Source organism: Trachurus trachurus, assembly GCF_905171665.1.
Source record: "Trachurus trachurus genome assembly, chromosome: 4".
Taxonomy (NCBI): domain Eukaryota; kingdom Metazoa; phylum Chordata; class Actinopteri; order Carangiformes; family Carangidae; genus Trachurus; species Trachurus trachurus.
Window position 1 is genome coordinate 9,065,291 of NC_139898.1, and position 18,541 is coordinate 9,083,831.

Genomic DNA, 18,541 nt, shown 5'->3' on the forward strand with positions numbered 1-18,541 from the left:
CTGGCTGGAAGATTTAGGTAATGAAGTCATCAGCACGAGGATCGTATAATGAGGCTCTTGGTAACGCCACAAAGAGAACAGATCTCAGTGGAATGTTAATGTGCTGCGAGTGTGGCTCCATCAGTAATAAACTGACAAAAATATCTTTCCTGTTTTACCTACAGTATGTGATGATACAGTCTATGGTGATGATACTGTGGCCACACCACAGAGCAGCCTCTGTCCTCAGTGGTGCAGACAGACAGTCTCTGCTGCAACAACACAACTCTGGACTCTGGCACTGAACTGTTGTGATTCCCATCAAGACCTGAGAGCAGAGCGGACGGACTCCACTGCTGCTGCTGCTGCTGCTGCTGCTCTGCAACCTGCAATCAAAGCCCTTGGAGATTATCAGAGACAGTAATAATTTGGCCAGTACTTCACATCCTGTGCTGTATGTAGGAACAGTAAGAAAAGGAAATTCACAGGACAGAGTCAGTTGGATTCAGCAGTTTTCAATTAACTGGATGTAGGGCGGCGACACTGTCAATTCAGATGTTCTTCTCAACATTAAATATCGATAACTTTTGTGCCACCTGTGTTCTTTCAATAGATTTACTGTAGACAAATGTGTGTAAGGTGTAAAGATCCTGTTCTTTGTTGGACCACTCAACTGGGAAGAAGACCTTGCAAAGCAGCTGGATCTCCATCCTGTCCAGATCCAAGCTATTGGCTGTTGGTCTGAACAGTCTTCAATTTATGGGGGTGAGCTGCTGGCAGGTTAGAAAGTGTTGTTGCGGAATTTTTTAGGGCTGTGTGCAGAAAGTAGCCTTTTCTCTCTTTTTCTGTCTCCCCTTTTGTTATCGCAGTACTTCTGGTGTTGCGGTGTAACCTGTAATCACGCGATAGTCATGTCAGCACTCACTTGACGGGTTGCTGCAATCACGGCAGTTTATTAGTAGACGTCCATCCACGCTGCAGGAGCCGACTACCGCTGGGTCTGCTGCAGAGTTCTGGGGTCAGGTGTCGATGATGATAATGTTGATGATTACGATGGCGAGCTACCAGATGGTCCTTGACTTAAGATTTTCACCGATCCCCCAGTTCATTCCACACCTGGATGGACTGTGTCGGGTTGGAACGCAGGGCTGAAATCAGAAGAATAAAGTCTTGGATATGAACTGTGAACACTGAACTGAGGGTACCGGGTATTAACCCATTGTGCCAGGGAACTTGGTGGGCTATTCTTTTGAATTATTTTCTTTCTTTTGCAAATCAAATAATTGAATAATTTACTTTTATTTATTATTCATATATTTTCTTAAAGTTAATTTATGCCAACTTTGGTTGTGTATTATTGGTTGTTTTTTTCAATACATGGTGCCTGCTCAAAACTCAGTCTGCCTCTGTGTGCTTGTTCCAATCCTCAATCTCCTCCCTGAGTTGAGTCTTCTGTCCGAACTATATAATCCACCGGATTCATATATGCTGCAGCTGGAGGGTCAAAAAACAAGGCCAGTGAAATAACATGCGCAATGATTTATTCTCTATAGAGAGGGACACAACACAGAACCACACAGCAGTCCAGCAGCTCAGGGTTGTGCCCACTGACCAGTGGTTGCAGTCCCTTCTTATACTCCATCTTATGCCTCTGGTCATCTCATTCCCATTAATAAGATGAGCTCTCCTAGGCAATAAAACAATCAAGGTGCAATAATCAACAGATGTGTGTCCCATAGGTGATGTTATGGGGACCACAGTTGTTGCTTTAACTACAGGAATTTACAACACAGTTTAGTCTCAAAAAGTTCATCCTACTGTCCTTGCTCACCCCAAGGTTTATTGCAGTCAGGGTTCAATTGGTTACAGGTTACTACAAGGCTAAAACTACAGAGACTTGGCCTACTCCAAAGAATAATAATAAAATGTCCACCACAGTGTCTTAGTTGTGACTACAGAAAGAGACATGGTGGCTCTGGCAGAGTTTAGTATAGTTGCTGGTGTAGCATCAGAACTGGAGCGTATTGAAAGAATTGAAAGAACAAACTGAGAACAGAACTGAAGGATTTTCTCTAAGGAAAATATGTTTTCACACTTCTCCTGCTGGCTTCAGGAAAACCAATCGGATTGGTTGTTGAAGATGGGGATAGACAGATGGTTCATCCAATCACCTGGCAAGTTCTTTTTACAAGCATCCATCCTTCACCAAACAGTTTCCAACCTTCCAACAGAGCCTTGTTTCCAGATGGTGTTTAACAAACCATCTGCTGCACCACGTTCCTCAGAATTTAAACTAATTGCTACACAAACAAAGCAAATAAATCTTCCAATACCTCTAAGCACACCCCATTCACATTGTAGTGCTGCTGGATGTAGTGCTCAGCACATGCATTGGCAGATGTTAGCTTATTATTCCAGGTATACTGTATGCGGAGTTGCGGACAACTAGAAATAGCAGTACACTGTAGACATAATACATGGTTGAGGTCATGCATACAGTATATCCTTTGTCTCCATTACAGAACATCATTTTCCCAACAGAGAGCACCGACAAGTTCATTTTACAGCTGAAAACATCTAACAGGACTTTTCTTCATATCTTATTGCATGTTGTTGCAGCAGTTGAATCAAAATTTAATTTCTTCTCGCCAACATGAAATGCCAGCAAATGTTTCAACAAGGGCGCTGCTGTTTCCTGCAGGACAGATTGTAGAACATGGACTTTTCATCTCCGAGATGCCCATTCAGAAATGTGGATTTGGTTTCTCTCTCCCTGACATATTGGCAGTTGGTAAAGCGAAAAAAACAAACTATGTTGGACAGCTCTGTTGGGGTTGATCAAATGAATTGGACTGTAAAACATGAATAATACACAACAATAACAAGTGTTTCATGTGTGGCATTAAACTGCCTTGAGAGCAGTGCAGCATGTTCAACAAATTCTAATCTCCATCCACTATAACCACAGCTACTCGGTTGGGTTGCAGGTGGCAGGAGCTTTTCCTTACAGTACATGCTTTTGGTGAGATGTAGGCAGCTCCTTATGGATGTTTTAGAGTTTGCAGTTTTACCAGACCTGCACGCTGTAAGACTTACCAAAGGGAGATACAGAAATGTCCCTAATTTTGGATGTTGATGTTTCGACACAACGGCGGGCTACATGCATATATGAGCTATACAAGTTGTTTCATACAAATATAATAAAGCCAAAGTGAAGCAAGTTTATGGGTGTTGTTGCACCGCAGCATGCTGTATTGGATCCCCAGTCCTAACACAGAAAGCAGCTGAAAATGCTCTGAGCAGCAGGTCACACTACTGTAGCCTAGGTGCAAGTTTTGTCCCAGTCCATGTGACCTTTAGCTTCCTCTAACGAGGACATCAGAGAGAGAGCAATGCAGGAACACTGTGTGTCTGTGGAAATCCACAAAGCTTCACAGACTACTGGACTTGTGCACTTTCAACGTCTCGGTGAAGGCTGCTTATTATCCTCCATTAAGAAAGTCTGTTAGTCCAGTTTGACACAATAAACTCCAGTGTCTCTGCCAGCACCCCTAAATGGCAAATCCTCTCAAACAGTGACTGCACTGCTACCTTCTTTAAATATTTGAGAGATGTTGGATCACATTATACATCCTTATCCACTCCGTGGCTTGTCATATCCACCCATCCTGGATTCTTTCTGTTCTGTGTCCATGGATGATGTTTCAACCTTCATAGAATAAATAAATCATTGTTAACCAAATCAAACCTGGATCCCTCCTTGTCATCAAATTACACGTCTGTTTCCAAATTGCAACTTCTCCAAATACTGGAATTGCACTGACTTTCTGACAGTATTCAGTCTGGATTTTGTAAAATTGAAACACCCCTCCTAAGAGGCAGGTGATTGTAGAGCTTTGGTTTTACCTGATCTTAGCACAACATTTGACATGGTTGACAATCGTATTTTATTCCACAGGTTCAGATCCCCTCTTAAGTTGCACAGGGAAGTTTTCTGCTGCTATGTTTAGTATAAAGCACTGGGATGTATTTATACTGCTCCTTTTTTCAGAGACACATAGCTTTGTGCAGCCCTGCAAGAAAGGAGGGGAAACTAGTAATGGGATGGTATTTTGCTTGGATTCTTGCACTCTGCATATACCAAATACAGTATGTTGATTAGGGCCATCCTACACAGCTCAGACAACAGAGTGGACCATGGTTCATCTATAAAATTCTTTGCATCTCAAAATGATCATTAGTGTCTTATTTGCATTAAGGGCCAGGAAGGTCAGTGGAATATGCCTCCACTCTCCTCTCACAGAAATGAAATGCTGCACCAAACCAGGCGACACAGGGCAGTGGTGTCATCGTGGTAGGGGGCTTCTGTCACTTCATGCCACACTGAGTCATTAGTCAGCCCAGTCTCTGTCTGATTTGTATTCTGGTCATTTTAAGCACTGGGTAAACTCTGTCAGAATAATTCCTCACATACCAGTTGACATTAACCACGTGTAGATTTTCAATTATGAATAGTAATGCAATTTGTCTTCATGATTTAAAGGGGGACAGGGATTTTTTTCTTTTTTCTTTTTTTTGGCATAATCCAAAAGTACATCTGTTCAGCTTGACCCATATTAACATCTTTTAGTGAGAATTAATGGACATAATTATTAATGGTTGAATTAAATATTTCACTTTGTCTCGTGTCATAAAGAGGAAATCCACACTAGACCACGGAGGGCAACAGAGACAATTTTGTACTGACAATTGAGGAAAAAAAACTGCTGTGAAATTAGTGAAAGTTTCAATCCAAGAAAAAACAGAACATCCATGTTCTGTTGAAACTCACGATACGGTTGATATTTGCAACAAAGCCAGTAACTAATGATTAAGTGAAATGATTAAATGGAGTGCATTTACTGTATGTGGAGCTTGTCTTAACAACCACTCAATACACTCCACAGCACTAGTCACATTCACACACAGTTTTATTTTTTTTCTACCACATGTTCACCGATGACACGTTGGGGGCTATTTTGGGTTTAGTATCTTGCCCATTGCCCAATGACACTTTGACATGTGGAGCGGAGGGGCCAGTGATCAAACCACCGATCTTCTGATTAGTGAACAACCTGCTCTACCTCCTGAGAAATGTGCACAGCCTATATTAAGAAACTGAGCCTTAAAATATGCTAGAACTTCTGTAACTTTGTGATGTCACAACAAACTGTGATTTAAAAACAAATTGAATAACTTGGAGCCTCCTCTCTTCTGATTGGTTTACTGTTGTTACTCGAGGTCCAGAGAGAAACCTGTTAAACTACACTGAGATTGTTTTTAGTTCTCACAAAAAAAATATATCCAAAAATAAAACACTGGAAAAATGTAAAATATGCAACTTTTAAATAAGTGTTGAGTGTTGGAATGTCAATGGGCTGAGACAAATTTTCCTTAAAGGTCAATAACTAATATCACCTTACTATATGTGATGCATCAGCCCCCTTCATTCTTTTAGTTATATTAATCAAACAAATGCTGAATGAGAGACTACGCTGAGTAAAAGCAGCGGGTGGAACAGAGGTTAGCCAATACATGACATCATGGTGCAGCATCTCTTTTCTGGAGCACTTAGCCCTGGACCATTCGTGTCACAGCGAGGTCCACCCACATCTTTTAACAAAGAGAGAGGTACTTGAAGCTTGGTGACATACTTGCAATGGCCACAGGGAGAATTTTTTCAGAAGGCTAACTAATGGCTAACATGCTAGCCAGCCAGGAACATGAGTGTTTAATGATATAGCTCTGCAACTCCTGTCTTGTAAAAATAAGGGACAATGTCTGAAAGCTGTACTGTAGGCTACCCACTGGTTTCTGAGGTGAAGTTCAGAGTGGGCAGCTCTACTGCTGCCATCTTGGCTTTACCTGACTATGCAGGACTTTAAGCCTTCATAAAAATTTAAGCAGGTGAACTGAGATTGTGTAGGTATAAAAAAATAAGCAAATAATAATAATAATAATAATAATAATAATAATAATAATAATAATAATAATAATAATAATAATAATAATAATAATAATAATAAAACAAAACAAAAAACTAGGTGTAGTTTTGAAAGGATACCCAGAGCTGACTGAACACCCTTTCATTTCCAATCAAGACTGAGCTCAGTTGCAATACCATCAGCAATACCCAGCTTCTTAAACACCAAATATGGGAAACAGTTTCCTTATTGGCCTGGCTTTGTGCATGGGGACACTGAGTAGGCAGCTAAGATTTCATCACAACCTGGTAATCATCATACATTCACAATGGATAAGGCCAAGCTTACTACACCCTTAATAGTGTTGAGGAATTAGGCTGTTCCGGTTTTGTGGCTGTTAGGGGACTCAGCTGGTCCATGAGTTTTATTTTCATGGTGCAGTGCTCCTTTGTATGAAAGTGGTTGAGAAAAACTATTCCAAAGTAGTGTAACATCCAATTTCTTCTTAAATTGAGCTATGAGGCCAAGCCTGGAAGAAACAGCCCCAGACCTTCCAGTACTAAAACAAGTTTCACTTCAACAGTGCAGGTGGTATTTCCATGCAGCACCTGTCAGATCTGCATGTCTCAAGAGGAAAAAATAGTCTATACTCCACTTATATCATTTGGGGTCCATTTCTACTGAACAGCAGTATCTTTCATTTGACTGTGAGCGCATACAATACCTCTACATCAGCAGCCTTAATATAGCAGCGCCTCTCAGGCGTTTCAGGTGAAAGACCCATTTTCTTCACAGCAATGTCTGCTGGGGTGGCTCAAAGCAGCTGCAAGCAGCGGGGAGGGGGAGTGAGGTCGATACTCTTCCGGCATAGTTAAAATCACTTCTTTTATCAAATTTAACAAGAGATCAGATGTAGAAATTTAGGTGTGTTTGTTATTTGAGGTTTGCCTCGCGTCCTCCTTCTGTAGCTCTATTTATTTGATTTGCAGCTCCTGCTCCTCCACTGGTCATTAAATCTTACATTATGTTCTTTTTTTTCAAATCCACTGAGCTCCACACAATTAAAGGTCATGAGCACCCAGTAGTTCTCTTGATTATAGACTTCATCCTAATTGGCGAGTTATTCAAACTGGTGCAGAGACTGGGTAAAAGGTCAAATGCATTTCAGGCGGTGGCAGCAGTATGAAAAGATGTGGGTTGGAGGAGGAGGGCAGACTATTTTCAATTTCATTACACTCCACATCTTCATGTGCATTGTTGCTAAAGAGGATGCTGAGAACCCAGCTGCAGCTGCGACCCTCTGGGTGTGCATAACAACATCTCTGTCAGAAAAGTTAGAAAATGGGGGCTAGTCATCCTTACAGTATTTGCATAATTTTGTTGTTAATGTTGTTGGTGCAAAATAGACATTATTTACATTACCACTTATATAACTGTAAGTATAACCATGTATCTTCTTATTCACAATTAATGGAGCAGCTGTTCCCCTCATTGAATTGCATCTACTGTGCAATTAATGTGAAGCAGCAGTCAGTGGTTCTTTTAATCACAACCCTGGTACAAATTAAAGAGCAGATGCAGATGTTTTACAGGGAAACTTACTGCTCTGTGAATGTGCACAATTAGTGTGTTTTCACTATTTTTCTATTATTTACTCCTCTCGATGGTTAATCTTTTTTACATACGGTTAGTCAGGTAAGTCATAATGTCTGCACATGTAGCCTACTTGCGGGGAATGGTTTAAAAAACATCAAGTGATTAGTGTTTCACACCTCAAGGTGTTAAAATTGCTACAGTTACTGTACCAGTTAGCTACTAAATCTGTGGGTAAAGCAGCTGTATGGTGGATCAGTGTTTCATGTAGACAATGCACCATCAGCCTGAATATCTTAAGTCAGCAGCAGTAGAGGAAAGTATTGCTCTAACTGTATAAATTAGATGCTGTAAATTAAAACAATAGACATTATATTTCTGTTATTATATTAGTTAATATTCATGCAGATCATTCATCCATGGGTTATTAAAATTAGTTCATTTTGGAGCTTTAGTGGTGCTGGTAGGCTGACTTCCTCACCTTAGCTGTTTCTCACTTCCAGACTTCATGCTAGGCTAAGCTAACTGACTGCTAAATTCACACACATTTTCTTGGCAGATATTCTTATGACTCCATCTTGACTTCATCTAACTCAGAAAAAAGGGCATTTTCCAAAAAGTCAAACTACACCTTTAATTGAGTGTGAAACGTGGTCGGTTTTCATCAAGGATTTTTACTGTCAACTGTTTATTCTCCATGGCTGCAGTGCAACTTGGCATGAAAACTCACCTCACATTAACTTCATATTTTCAGTTACATGCTGTCATTCCGACATCCCACCACTCAGACATACCGCTATTCCGACATGCCATCGTTCCACCATTCCAACGAGACTTTCAATGTAAGGAAATGTGCGTTACTCAACAGGTGACTCCCTCCTACTTATCTGGACTCTCTACATCTGCACTCTATCTATCTGGCCTGTCTAGCCTCTACCTGGTCTTTTTACTAAACTTAACCAACTCCTTTCATCATTGCCTAAGCCCAACCAGTGTAAAACCTTTTGGGGAAAAAAATATGCTATTAAAGGAATTGTCGGAAAGGTAGGATGTTTAAAAAAAGAAAAAACAGGATGTTTAAAAAAAGAAAAAATTAGAGGCCGGGATGGAGGGATGGCGGAACGGCGGTTGCCCCCCCATATTTTCATATTCAGGTTTTTCAATCATCATTTGAACCCTAGTAAGTTTTTGGATGAGTTATTTCTGTCAACAAATAAAAGTTGGCGTTGAGGCACTGACAGGAGCTTAAAACGCACCATGCAGCTTGGAGAGTTTGCCTGCAGCACAGTGGTGAGAGCAGCAGATCACTGAGAGGTGCCAGGTCACATCCAGTCCACACAGAGCCAGTGACAAGGAAAATGATAACTGCTCTTGCTGGTGAAATAGATGAATGAGAGATGGTATATTCGTTGTCACTGAAAGAGAAAATCAAATGCTCTTATAAAGAGGGTGAAGTTCTCTCTTTCTTTTCAGAGCAGCATTTGTGACACCATTAGAAATGACACGGCTCCAAATGATCCTGCCGTATATATCCACTGACATGTCTTGTGGTCTTCTCTTGTCAGGAATACCAAATCGACATCATCTTTGCCCAGACATGGACAGACAGCCGTCTCAGATACAACAGCACAATAAAAATACTGACTCTAAACAGCAATATGGTCGGACTTATTTGGCTACCAGACACCATCTTCAGAAACTCCAAGAGGGCCGATTCACACTGGATTACAATGCCCAACCAGCTGCTCCGGATATGGAATGATGGGAAGATACTTTACACCCTGAGGTAAACACAGAAGTCTATCTATCTATCTATCTATCTATCTATCTATCTATCTATCTATCTATCTATCTATCGTATCTATTATGTTTGTACAAGTATATTATATTAATAGTCTAGACTCTGCTGTTGGCACTTCTGAGTTGGAAGAACTTGACTTGAAATAATTACCATGATAAATAGGATTTGCTCTAGTATAACCATACGGAGTGATTTTAATACATGGCACTGTCTAATTTATTGGATAGTACGCAGCCTATTATCTGATAGCTGCATTCTCAACATGCTTCTATAATTACTTCCCCGAGTCCCTACAGTATATTTCCTGTGCAGTGTGACCACTGAAACATTCCCTTGGGAACCAATAAGTTTTATCTATCAATCAATCAATCAATCCATTTGTATTGTCTGAGACACAAACACTGTCTTATTCACTAAGACATTTATGTAAGACAATCTATGATGTAAACACTCCTCAAAAGGAGCACCACAAAGCAATTAGCCCTTGTTATTATCAATTGTAAGTGCAAACTGCCTGTTTAAGCTTCAAGACCAATTTACCGAGGCAGCCACCCACGTGCCCTGAAGCACTCTTTGTAATTGGAGCACTCCACATTAATATAAAGTGCTCCTTCAGTAATAAGCATCTTTCCCATGTCCTTGTTAGTCCTTATGTTTAAATGTTAATATTTCCAGGTGTGATACCCATACAGTTTGTTTTGATTTTCCTGTATTTTAGGAGAATAACACTGCCGATCCATATTACACAGTCACAGTAAGCCAGTGCATTCCTGCTACAAGAAAAAAGTAAAATCATTTCTATGAGTGAGTCAGGTCACAAAGAAAGCCCAGGCAGATCCTCCCTCACACACTTCTCCTAATATTGACTAATCAGGAGCACGCAAACTTTGAGGAGTAATATCCGTTGATGGCATGAGAGAAAGAGAATGAAATGTCATTTGGCATTAATTTTGCATTGGCTTGGCTGGAGTAAACAGAGATGACATTTTGTGATATCTGTGCCTCACCCACGTGCATAGCATTGTCCAAATTCCACGCTTTAATGAGGTTCAAAGATCGCTCCAGAAGCCCAAAGATTTATTTCCCTCTCTTTTCTTATTCTTTTTTTTTTTATCTGTGTCAGATCCTGAAATATTACATCATTTTTAATTTAATTTCCTCGGAGTTGTCGATGTGACTCGTGTCTTGCACTCTGTGTGGCTGGATGGACAGAGAGATGGCACATCTGTGAAGGTGGTGCTGCGGTGTTTTGAGCTAAATGCTAACGTGAGCAGAAGTCTAACATTCACTACAACATTTACTATACTCACCACCTTAGTTCGACATGTTACTGTAGCATCCTAATGACTGCTGACTAGCACAAAACAAAAAAGAAAAAGTCATTGATTTGTGATGCTTTTCACATATTTTTTCTCTAATGATTTCCACTGTAGCTTCACAACTGTAGAACACAAACTCTGTTCATCTGATAGGTGGAACAGTCGACTTATTTCATCACGTGTAGTGTGGTGAGGCACTAACACTTCCTGCAGCTTCTTTTCCCCTCAGATACTTGTTTCCTTAGCTGGTTTATAATTGACAATCAGCAACACATTATTGCATCTGCAGCTTTGTGTGGTCCTGGTACCTTTTAGCTACATCACAGATAGATTTACACAGAACCTACATGTGGTATTTACATTGATATGATATGATATATTTTTAAAGTTAACACATGATCATCATCAAAGAAACACACACAATACTAAACTTTTTATCACAATGCTGTGATAAAAAATAATTGCAGGGTAAAGTGTCTCTGTAATGTTTATTGACTACAAATGGCCTTGAGGGGAACTCAAGGGGTAACCCATGTATTAAGAGATAGACGTATTCCCAACTCCAGTGTGTGAGACTAATGCTAATTAATCATGATTATGTGACACTTTAAAAGTCCCAAGAAAATGAAATGAATTCTTTTACAGTAAATTACTGTATTATCACACTTGCTCTTCTTTGCAGACTGACGATAAATGCAGAATGTCAGCTGCAGCTGCACAACTTTCCAATGGACGAACACTCCTGTCCGCTCATCTTCTCCAGTTGTGAGTACGCCTCCCACAACACATTGTTGCTTTACAATCTATACAATATATACATAAGGTGTAATTGTCTGCACCTTACTACCTTACCTGCTATTCATTCATTGATATAACCTCCTACATTACTATATCACACTTAACTAGGTACTAACTAATGGTTATTATAACATAGCAAAAAGCAAAGCTTAAGACACTTGTATGTACTGTATGTAAGATATGAGTCTTACTGTAGGTGTAGGTTTGCCTTTCTTTTCTTTTTTGTGTATTATCTTTGCTGTGTATGTTTTTAAATTGTTTTTGTTGTTTTTTTAACTTGTACAGCACTTTGATGGAAAGAGCTCTAGAAATGAAATGATCATTATTATTATAGCTTTTATTGCCAAGATAGATTCGGGGATTTAAATGTGAGTTTACTTATAATATAAATACACCCTACTTTTTTGTGTCAACAGAGCTAAGGGAACTATAGTAACAATAAGCATGTACTGAAGTGCTTCATTACATTAACGCTATATTGAGGACAAAGCATAGTGCATAATACAATAACATATTATGGAGTAGTTTATTTCCATTAAACTTGTTTGGCAAATACCCTATGTTATCCTTTGGCCCGTGCTCACTTCATGACACCTCTAATAGGTGAATTTTGTTTAATCTAGCCAAGAGAAGCTGCACAGTATAATTCATGTTGTTGTATTTTCCCATTGTTTGGTATTTGGATGTGACATTTAAGGGGAGTCAGTCCATATGGAGGACGTTTCACTTAAGCCTGGTGTCAGTCTGAGCCTCAGAGCAGTGTGGTGAAAATAAAGCTTGCAGCAGAGGTGATGTGATGTTCTGTGGATCTACAGCAGCCTCTTCAATCTATCATCAAGACCACAGTGAGATTTAATATGAGAAGACCTTGCACCTTGCGAAGCATATTACAGCTTCAAACCTGCACACTGCACTGCGCTGCCCTCCACTACCATGCCTGTGGACCCATCCTGCTGTGATCCATTACACCCATTTCCTTACCTAAGGAAACCACCAGGCATTACATTTGGTTTCCATGACAACATCTCTGTTTTCTGATTAAGTCAGATTTGTTCCTCTTTAGAGCCATCGTGCTCTGGGGGTTTGAAATAATCAGCTGAGTATAATGCAGAAATGCAGCATGATTAAACAGACAGATGTAAGAGAGCACAGTATATGCTCTGTAGATGCTACAGCATGTCAAGCTTGTCAGGTTTTATAAGATAGAAGTAATATTTACAGTCAGTTTTACAGTGGTTGGCTTCTTCTGAGGTGAATGTTTGATCACAATTCATAATTCATGCACTTAGAATGTGACATTAAGGAGGGCTGAGACAGGTTTTTCCTGCTCTGTTATCCTTGGATTTGTTTAGAAAATTCTCCATTATATCCAACATTTGTATTAACCTGTTTAATTCAAATATTTTGAAGTCATAACTAAATGCATTATCGCATGACCAGAGCTGTTTACTTCTTGGTAGCACCATGAAATGATGGTGGATTGAGCAAAGTTCCCAGACACAGTATTCTGTACATTTGGAAGACAGATATATGCTTAAAGCAGAAGTAAGTGATATATTTGTGTTAATATAAGTCTTAAATAGTTATATCTTCCGACAGCAATCACTTACATAGAGTGTTTGGACCGAAACACGGGTCTCCCAGTCCCTCTGCTCTGCTCTGAGCCGAGGAGAAAACATTTATCGTATCCTACAGTTTTTATCCAATGAGGAGAGAGAACGGCATGCAGGGCTGTGTGTGCAGCCAAGGGACGCCGTGAATGTGGCGACGTAGCGACGAGGACTGTTATGGTGCGTTCAAGGCAACTCGTAACTCCTGTTTTTCCGACCTGTGAAGTTGTACCAGTTTGATCTGGTACGAGTTCACGGGTCGGAAGTTACGAGTGGCCGTTATAGTGACTTTCACCGGTAAAACAGGTCGGAAAAACACGAGTGGGTTGCCTGGAACGCTACAAAGTCGTAAGTTGTGACTTGAAGCTGTAATTTACGATTTCAAAAGCCTGCCTGGAACGCAGCATTAGCGAAAACGACCGGACCACTTACTTCTGCTTTACTTACAAAGTCCCTTATGTAAATTTGCTGCGGTGTAGGTGCCGGCAATGACGGTGGCAAATTCACTAGGCTAGTCTACTGCCGGTGACAGCAAGGCAAGGCAAGGCAAGGCAATTTTATTTGTATAGCCCGTTTTTACAAACAGTTTGTCTCAAAGGGCTTTACATGGCATCGTAACAACATCCTCTGTCCTTAGACCCTCACATCGACTGAGGAAAAACTCCATGGAAACCCTTTTAACAGGGAAAAATCGGAGAAACCTCAGGGTGAGCAACAGAGGAGGGATCCCTCACCCAGGACGGACAGACGTGCAATAGATGTTGTTACAGACAAGACAGTTTACAGTTTGTCACAGAATGTGCGGAATATGGAAACGTTAGTACACCGATTGCTGTCCATCTTGGGTCACCATGAACAACAACAACTCATATTGGCTGCTCCCGTTATCACTTCTGGTAGTTGGTACATTCCCTTTACGGTTGATACGTTACTTGTAAATTTGTTTTGGGACTTGTAAAAGTGTTTCAACACTTGTAAATTTGTCTCTGTGTTTGTAAAAGTGTTTCTGAAATGTACATTTGTTTCTGGACTTGTAAATGTGTTATGGTAATGTAATTTTGTTTTATGATATGCAAAAATGTTTTCTAAAATGTAAATTTGTCTCAAGCTTTGTAAAAGTGTTTCGGATTTTGTAATGTTGGTTTGCACCTCCAGGCCACCGTAGGGAAATAGTCTAACTCTTAACTCTAGTGACATGTGTTTTAATAAGGTATTTGGCAGAGTACTTGTTAGAGCGGAGCTGGTGGAGGCTGTGGTTAAGTGGAGGATGGGTTGTAAGCTGAAAGCCATCCTGGGTGACCCCCAACACCCTCTGCACAGGAGCAGCCGCAGTAACAGGCTCATCTCCCTGACCTGCAGAAAAGAAAGATTAGGACATCCTGCACAATGCCATTTGTTAGGCTATACACTTTTACTTCGTATTTATATCATTTTAGGTTATTTATTGCTATGTGTGTGCGTGTGTTTTTTTTTCCATGTGTCTTGTAAGCTGCTGGAGGAATTGAATTTCCCTCCAGGGGGAAGAATAAAGTATTTTCTATTATATTCTATTATATTATTATATTCTAGACATGCAAAAAAAAAAAAAAACTTAGACACGCATCATAGTACGTTTTGAAGTGGAACATTGTAACTCTCATTAACGTAAGACTGTTTACCTGTTTTTGGACAGTTGGACCTTTTCATTTCCTGGTCATTACAGAGAGCTTTTGCAATTTCCTGCTGTTGTAAATTAATCTCTCTATTGTATAGTCGTGATAATCCCTTTTCCATGGGATTCTGCTGAAATTGTCACACTGAGACACTGGCCTATTTTTCTTCAGAAACAGATGACTGACCAAACATGCAGATGATTAAAGTGCAGTTACTGAAACTACAGCACAACTGACAAAACAGATGACGAATGCATCATCATGTGTCAGTGCCAGATAATCAGTCTGGTAAAGATCAGTTTTTCACAAGTTCAGAGAGAATACAGACAATCAGATGTTGAATTTCTTAAGTGTCCATATGCTGTAAGATGCAGTTGTCCCTCGTGTCCTTATGGACATTAATAGATCCACTGCTACAGTATTTAGCACTGGTTACAGCAGTCTGATCTCAGAAATAAGAATAAAAACTTCCACAAAGCACAAAGGTTCACCGAATTGTTGGATGAGTACAAAAAATGTGTGAATCAGATGCTGTGGCCTTCACAGTCACCACATCTCAACCCAGTTGATGCAACTATAAGATAATTTGGTCCAATATGTTAGACAGTGTGTTTTCCATTCAAGTCATCAAGTGAGGGAGTATCTTTTGGAAAAATGGTGTTTGACAGTTCAGACTTATTGAATCGATACCAGGGTGCATTGAAGCTGTTCTGGCGGCACCTTACCAATTTGTCAACCCACTGTGATTGCTTTCTAAGTTGTTTTAATAGAGCGGAAATCCCTCTTTGGGAAACTATTTTCTACTTTGGCTCAGCACCAACACACTGCATAGGGAAACACAAAAAAGGAGTTTCTTCCCAAAAGACTAATTTTGAAACATATTTGTTTTTTTTTACTAACTTTGACTGTTGACATCTCACATGAGAGAGGTATTTCCATTGAAATATTCAGGTGTTTGGGAGAAGAAGGCATAAAGTAAGAATATAGTATATACAGTGCTTGTATGTGCAACTGACAGACATGACAAATTGTGCTCTATTCTCTTAAGATGCTTAATATTAATAAATCATCTTTAAAATGTGTATTATTACTGTGGGATATCAATATATCTGTGTAATTTTTTTCTTTTCTGAAAACCAAATTGAGAAATCAGTTACACGTGATGTAATTCAAATGTTAGTTGGTAGCTAGTTTAGTTAATAATGTCTTAATGTCCTACAACAGCATTACACAACACTAGCCAAATATGACCAGAGATATTAAGATATTGTTGATATAAGTTGGCTAATGTTTGTTGCGTTTTTTTCATAAATTAATCATGAATTGTGCCATGAGCCCATCACTAATGTTTTATGCAAATGTTGAACAGAGCATTGACCATGTACTGCTGCCATTCATAAAGGTTTGCTCAGTTAAAGAGCTTTGTTTAACAGTAAACTACTATTTTCCGAGCATTTTAAATCAGAGTAGCAAATCTGCTGCTGAATCTTTAATGACGCCATTAATGGTAAACGAGAGAATTGTGGCAAATGTTAATGAAATACATTCATCAAGCATGTTTGAAAACAATTAGTAGTTTGAGTAACATTTTCCCTCATAGTTAATGATTTTCTTAATTGAATGCCTATTACATCAAATTGCTATCAGCCAATATCATAATTTTGTTAGCTTTTCCACTGGAAATGACTATGTGTCTCTTTAAGACAGGAAAGATTCAAGCTGGTGTGACACCAAAGCAGAAATTGAATCATTAACCCATCATTAACCTCACATGATCGATTGTAAAAGCACTCCCAGGCTCCATGCACATCATGTGAAGGTCAGACTCAACATCAAGATGGATTCAGTACATTATTGAACCAAAGCTTTCATTTAATCTACTTTCCTTCTGCCTCTATCTTCATTCCAGACTGTCTTTTCATTAGCCAGCCTCCAGCACAAGACAAATGTTGCTCTAGGTGGCCCTAGGTCTGTCTGTACAGAGTATCCATCATTAGGATGTGCCATGTAGCGCCAGGGGTCACACTCACACATGCTCTGTGTAATTGCAGATGGATACCCACGAGATGAGATGATTTACAAGTGGAGGAAGAACTCTGTGGAGGCGGCTGACCAGAAGTCCTGGCGTCTCTACCAGTTTGACTTTATGGGTCTGAGAAACACTACAGACATAATAAAGACTACAGCAGGTAAGAAACAGAAGCACTCAAAGATGAACAGTTGCGTTGACGAGCTGGAAACGTATCGACATTTAGCGTCAGCACAGATAACACACATGTTTTATATATTTTACAGCAGAATCAGTTTCAGTTCATTATATTTTTTTCCTCCTTCCACACTTTGTTGTTCAGTTTCAAGTTTTCCTTGGTGGTTCCTCCATAGAGAATTCTTTAACCAGACCACCTGCTGTCGTATCATCACTTGCCACAAAAAAATTTGAAGGAACAAGTTTCCAAAACAGAGCTCTATCTCTCCACTCTTCAGTCAATCACATTAATTTGTTTGGCACAGATTTTTCTTTGTCGACTGTTTCTCAGGTGTCCAGCTGAGTAAATTGTTCTTATTAAGATATCATCGTCACCAGATACAGCAAGTTGTTAACTAATCGTCCTTTACAGACAAATGATAAGCTCTCATATTGTCAGTGACAGAATTTGAAGTTATCATCCTCAAGAGTCAGTCATGGTTGATCTGGCAACACCGCTGGTTACTGTGGTAACACAAACAGCATTGTGATAGTCCTCCACATCAAAAGCCACACTGTGGTTCACCAGTTGAGTGCTGTAAATGTGAAGCAGCAGCAGCAGCAAATGACTGCAAGAGTCGACACTACAGATTCCCATTTTAAAATGTCCAACTTTACAGCCAGATGCAGAAAACCACTTATAGTTTTATAGCTTTGGTCTAAAAGCTTTGCCAAAATGTTGGTGAAGTGACATTGCTATCTTGGCAGTCAGGCACTGCCAAGAAAACCATGAATACACATCATAAGTGTGAAGTGAACTTTGTGTGGGCAGGGAAATGACCACACGAAGAACTATTGTGTGTCACCAAAATGGTTCACTGTTAATTTGATAATACAACATATAATAATTTAGAATGCAGTACAATGTCCCTAAAAGTAATAACTGAAATCAGCTGAAGAAAGAAAAATGTGCTATAAAAAAGGAAGCTGGATGTGATCTGCATAGAGCTGACTCTGCGCTTTTATTTTTAGAACTGTTATCCATCATTTGCATACAGGATTTCTCATGAGTCTGAATCTTAACAGGACGCCCCTGGAAACGAGTCTAAACATAATGCAAAACTGTGCTTCAACCCAGTGGGGCCATTTACCACTTTTAGTCAGTAAACACAGTTATACTGTAAGTTAGTGCATAACAACAATGCAACATTTTATAAAAAAATATACATAACTACTAACACAACTGTAATTATATCTGGTGATACAGGCTCAGATAGTGTTCCTCTTGACCTAGTTTGCCAAAAAAACAAAACAAAACAAAAAAACTCAATGTTTACTTACTTTTTTTAAAAATCTTGTGGCTAATTAACCCTATATTAATTAGTCTAGCACAATGAACAGCTGTCTCTGCTGTCTTGTGTTGTCTTTCATTTCCATAGGGGACTATGTGGTGATGACAGTGTACTTTGACCTAAGTAGGAGAATGGGCTATTTCACCATCCAGACCTACATCCCCTGCATCCTCACCGTGGTCCTCTCCTGGGTGTCTTTCTGGATCAAGAAAGACGCCACACCAGCCAGAACGGCTTTAGGTACTGTGACTCCCAGCAGCTCTGCCTCCGTACAAAGTGTGTCTGTGTG

General features: G+C 39.7%; 1 protein-coding gene across 1 annotated transcript in view; it reads left to right on the plus strand.

Annotated features, from left to right (window-relative positions):
- The window catches only part of gabrg3 (gamma-aminobutyric acid type A receptor subunit gamma3), a gene marked incomplete at its 3' end in the record, with an annotated part of 79,574 nt that overhangs the window by 53,288 nt on the left and 7,745 nt on the right, over positions 1-18,541 (plus strand). Inside the window, exons 3-6 of the mRNA XM_083970444.1 lie at positions 9,101-9,321; positions 11,338-11,420; positions 16,767-16,904; positions 18,340-18,492. Coding sequence (XP_083826570.1) covers positions 9,101-9,321; positions 11,338-11,420; positions 16,767-16,904; positions 18,340-18,492 — 595 coding nt within the window. The remainder of the gene's footprint in view (positions 1-9,100; positions 9,322-11,337; positions 11,421-16,766; positions 16,905-18,339; positions 18,493-18,541) is intronic.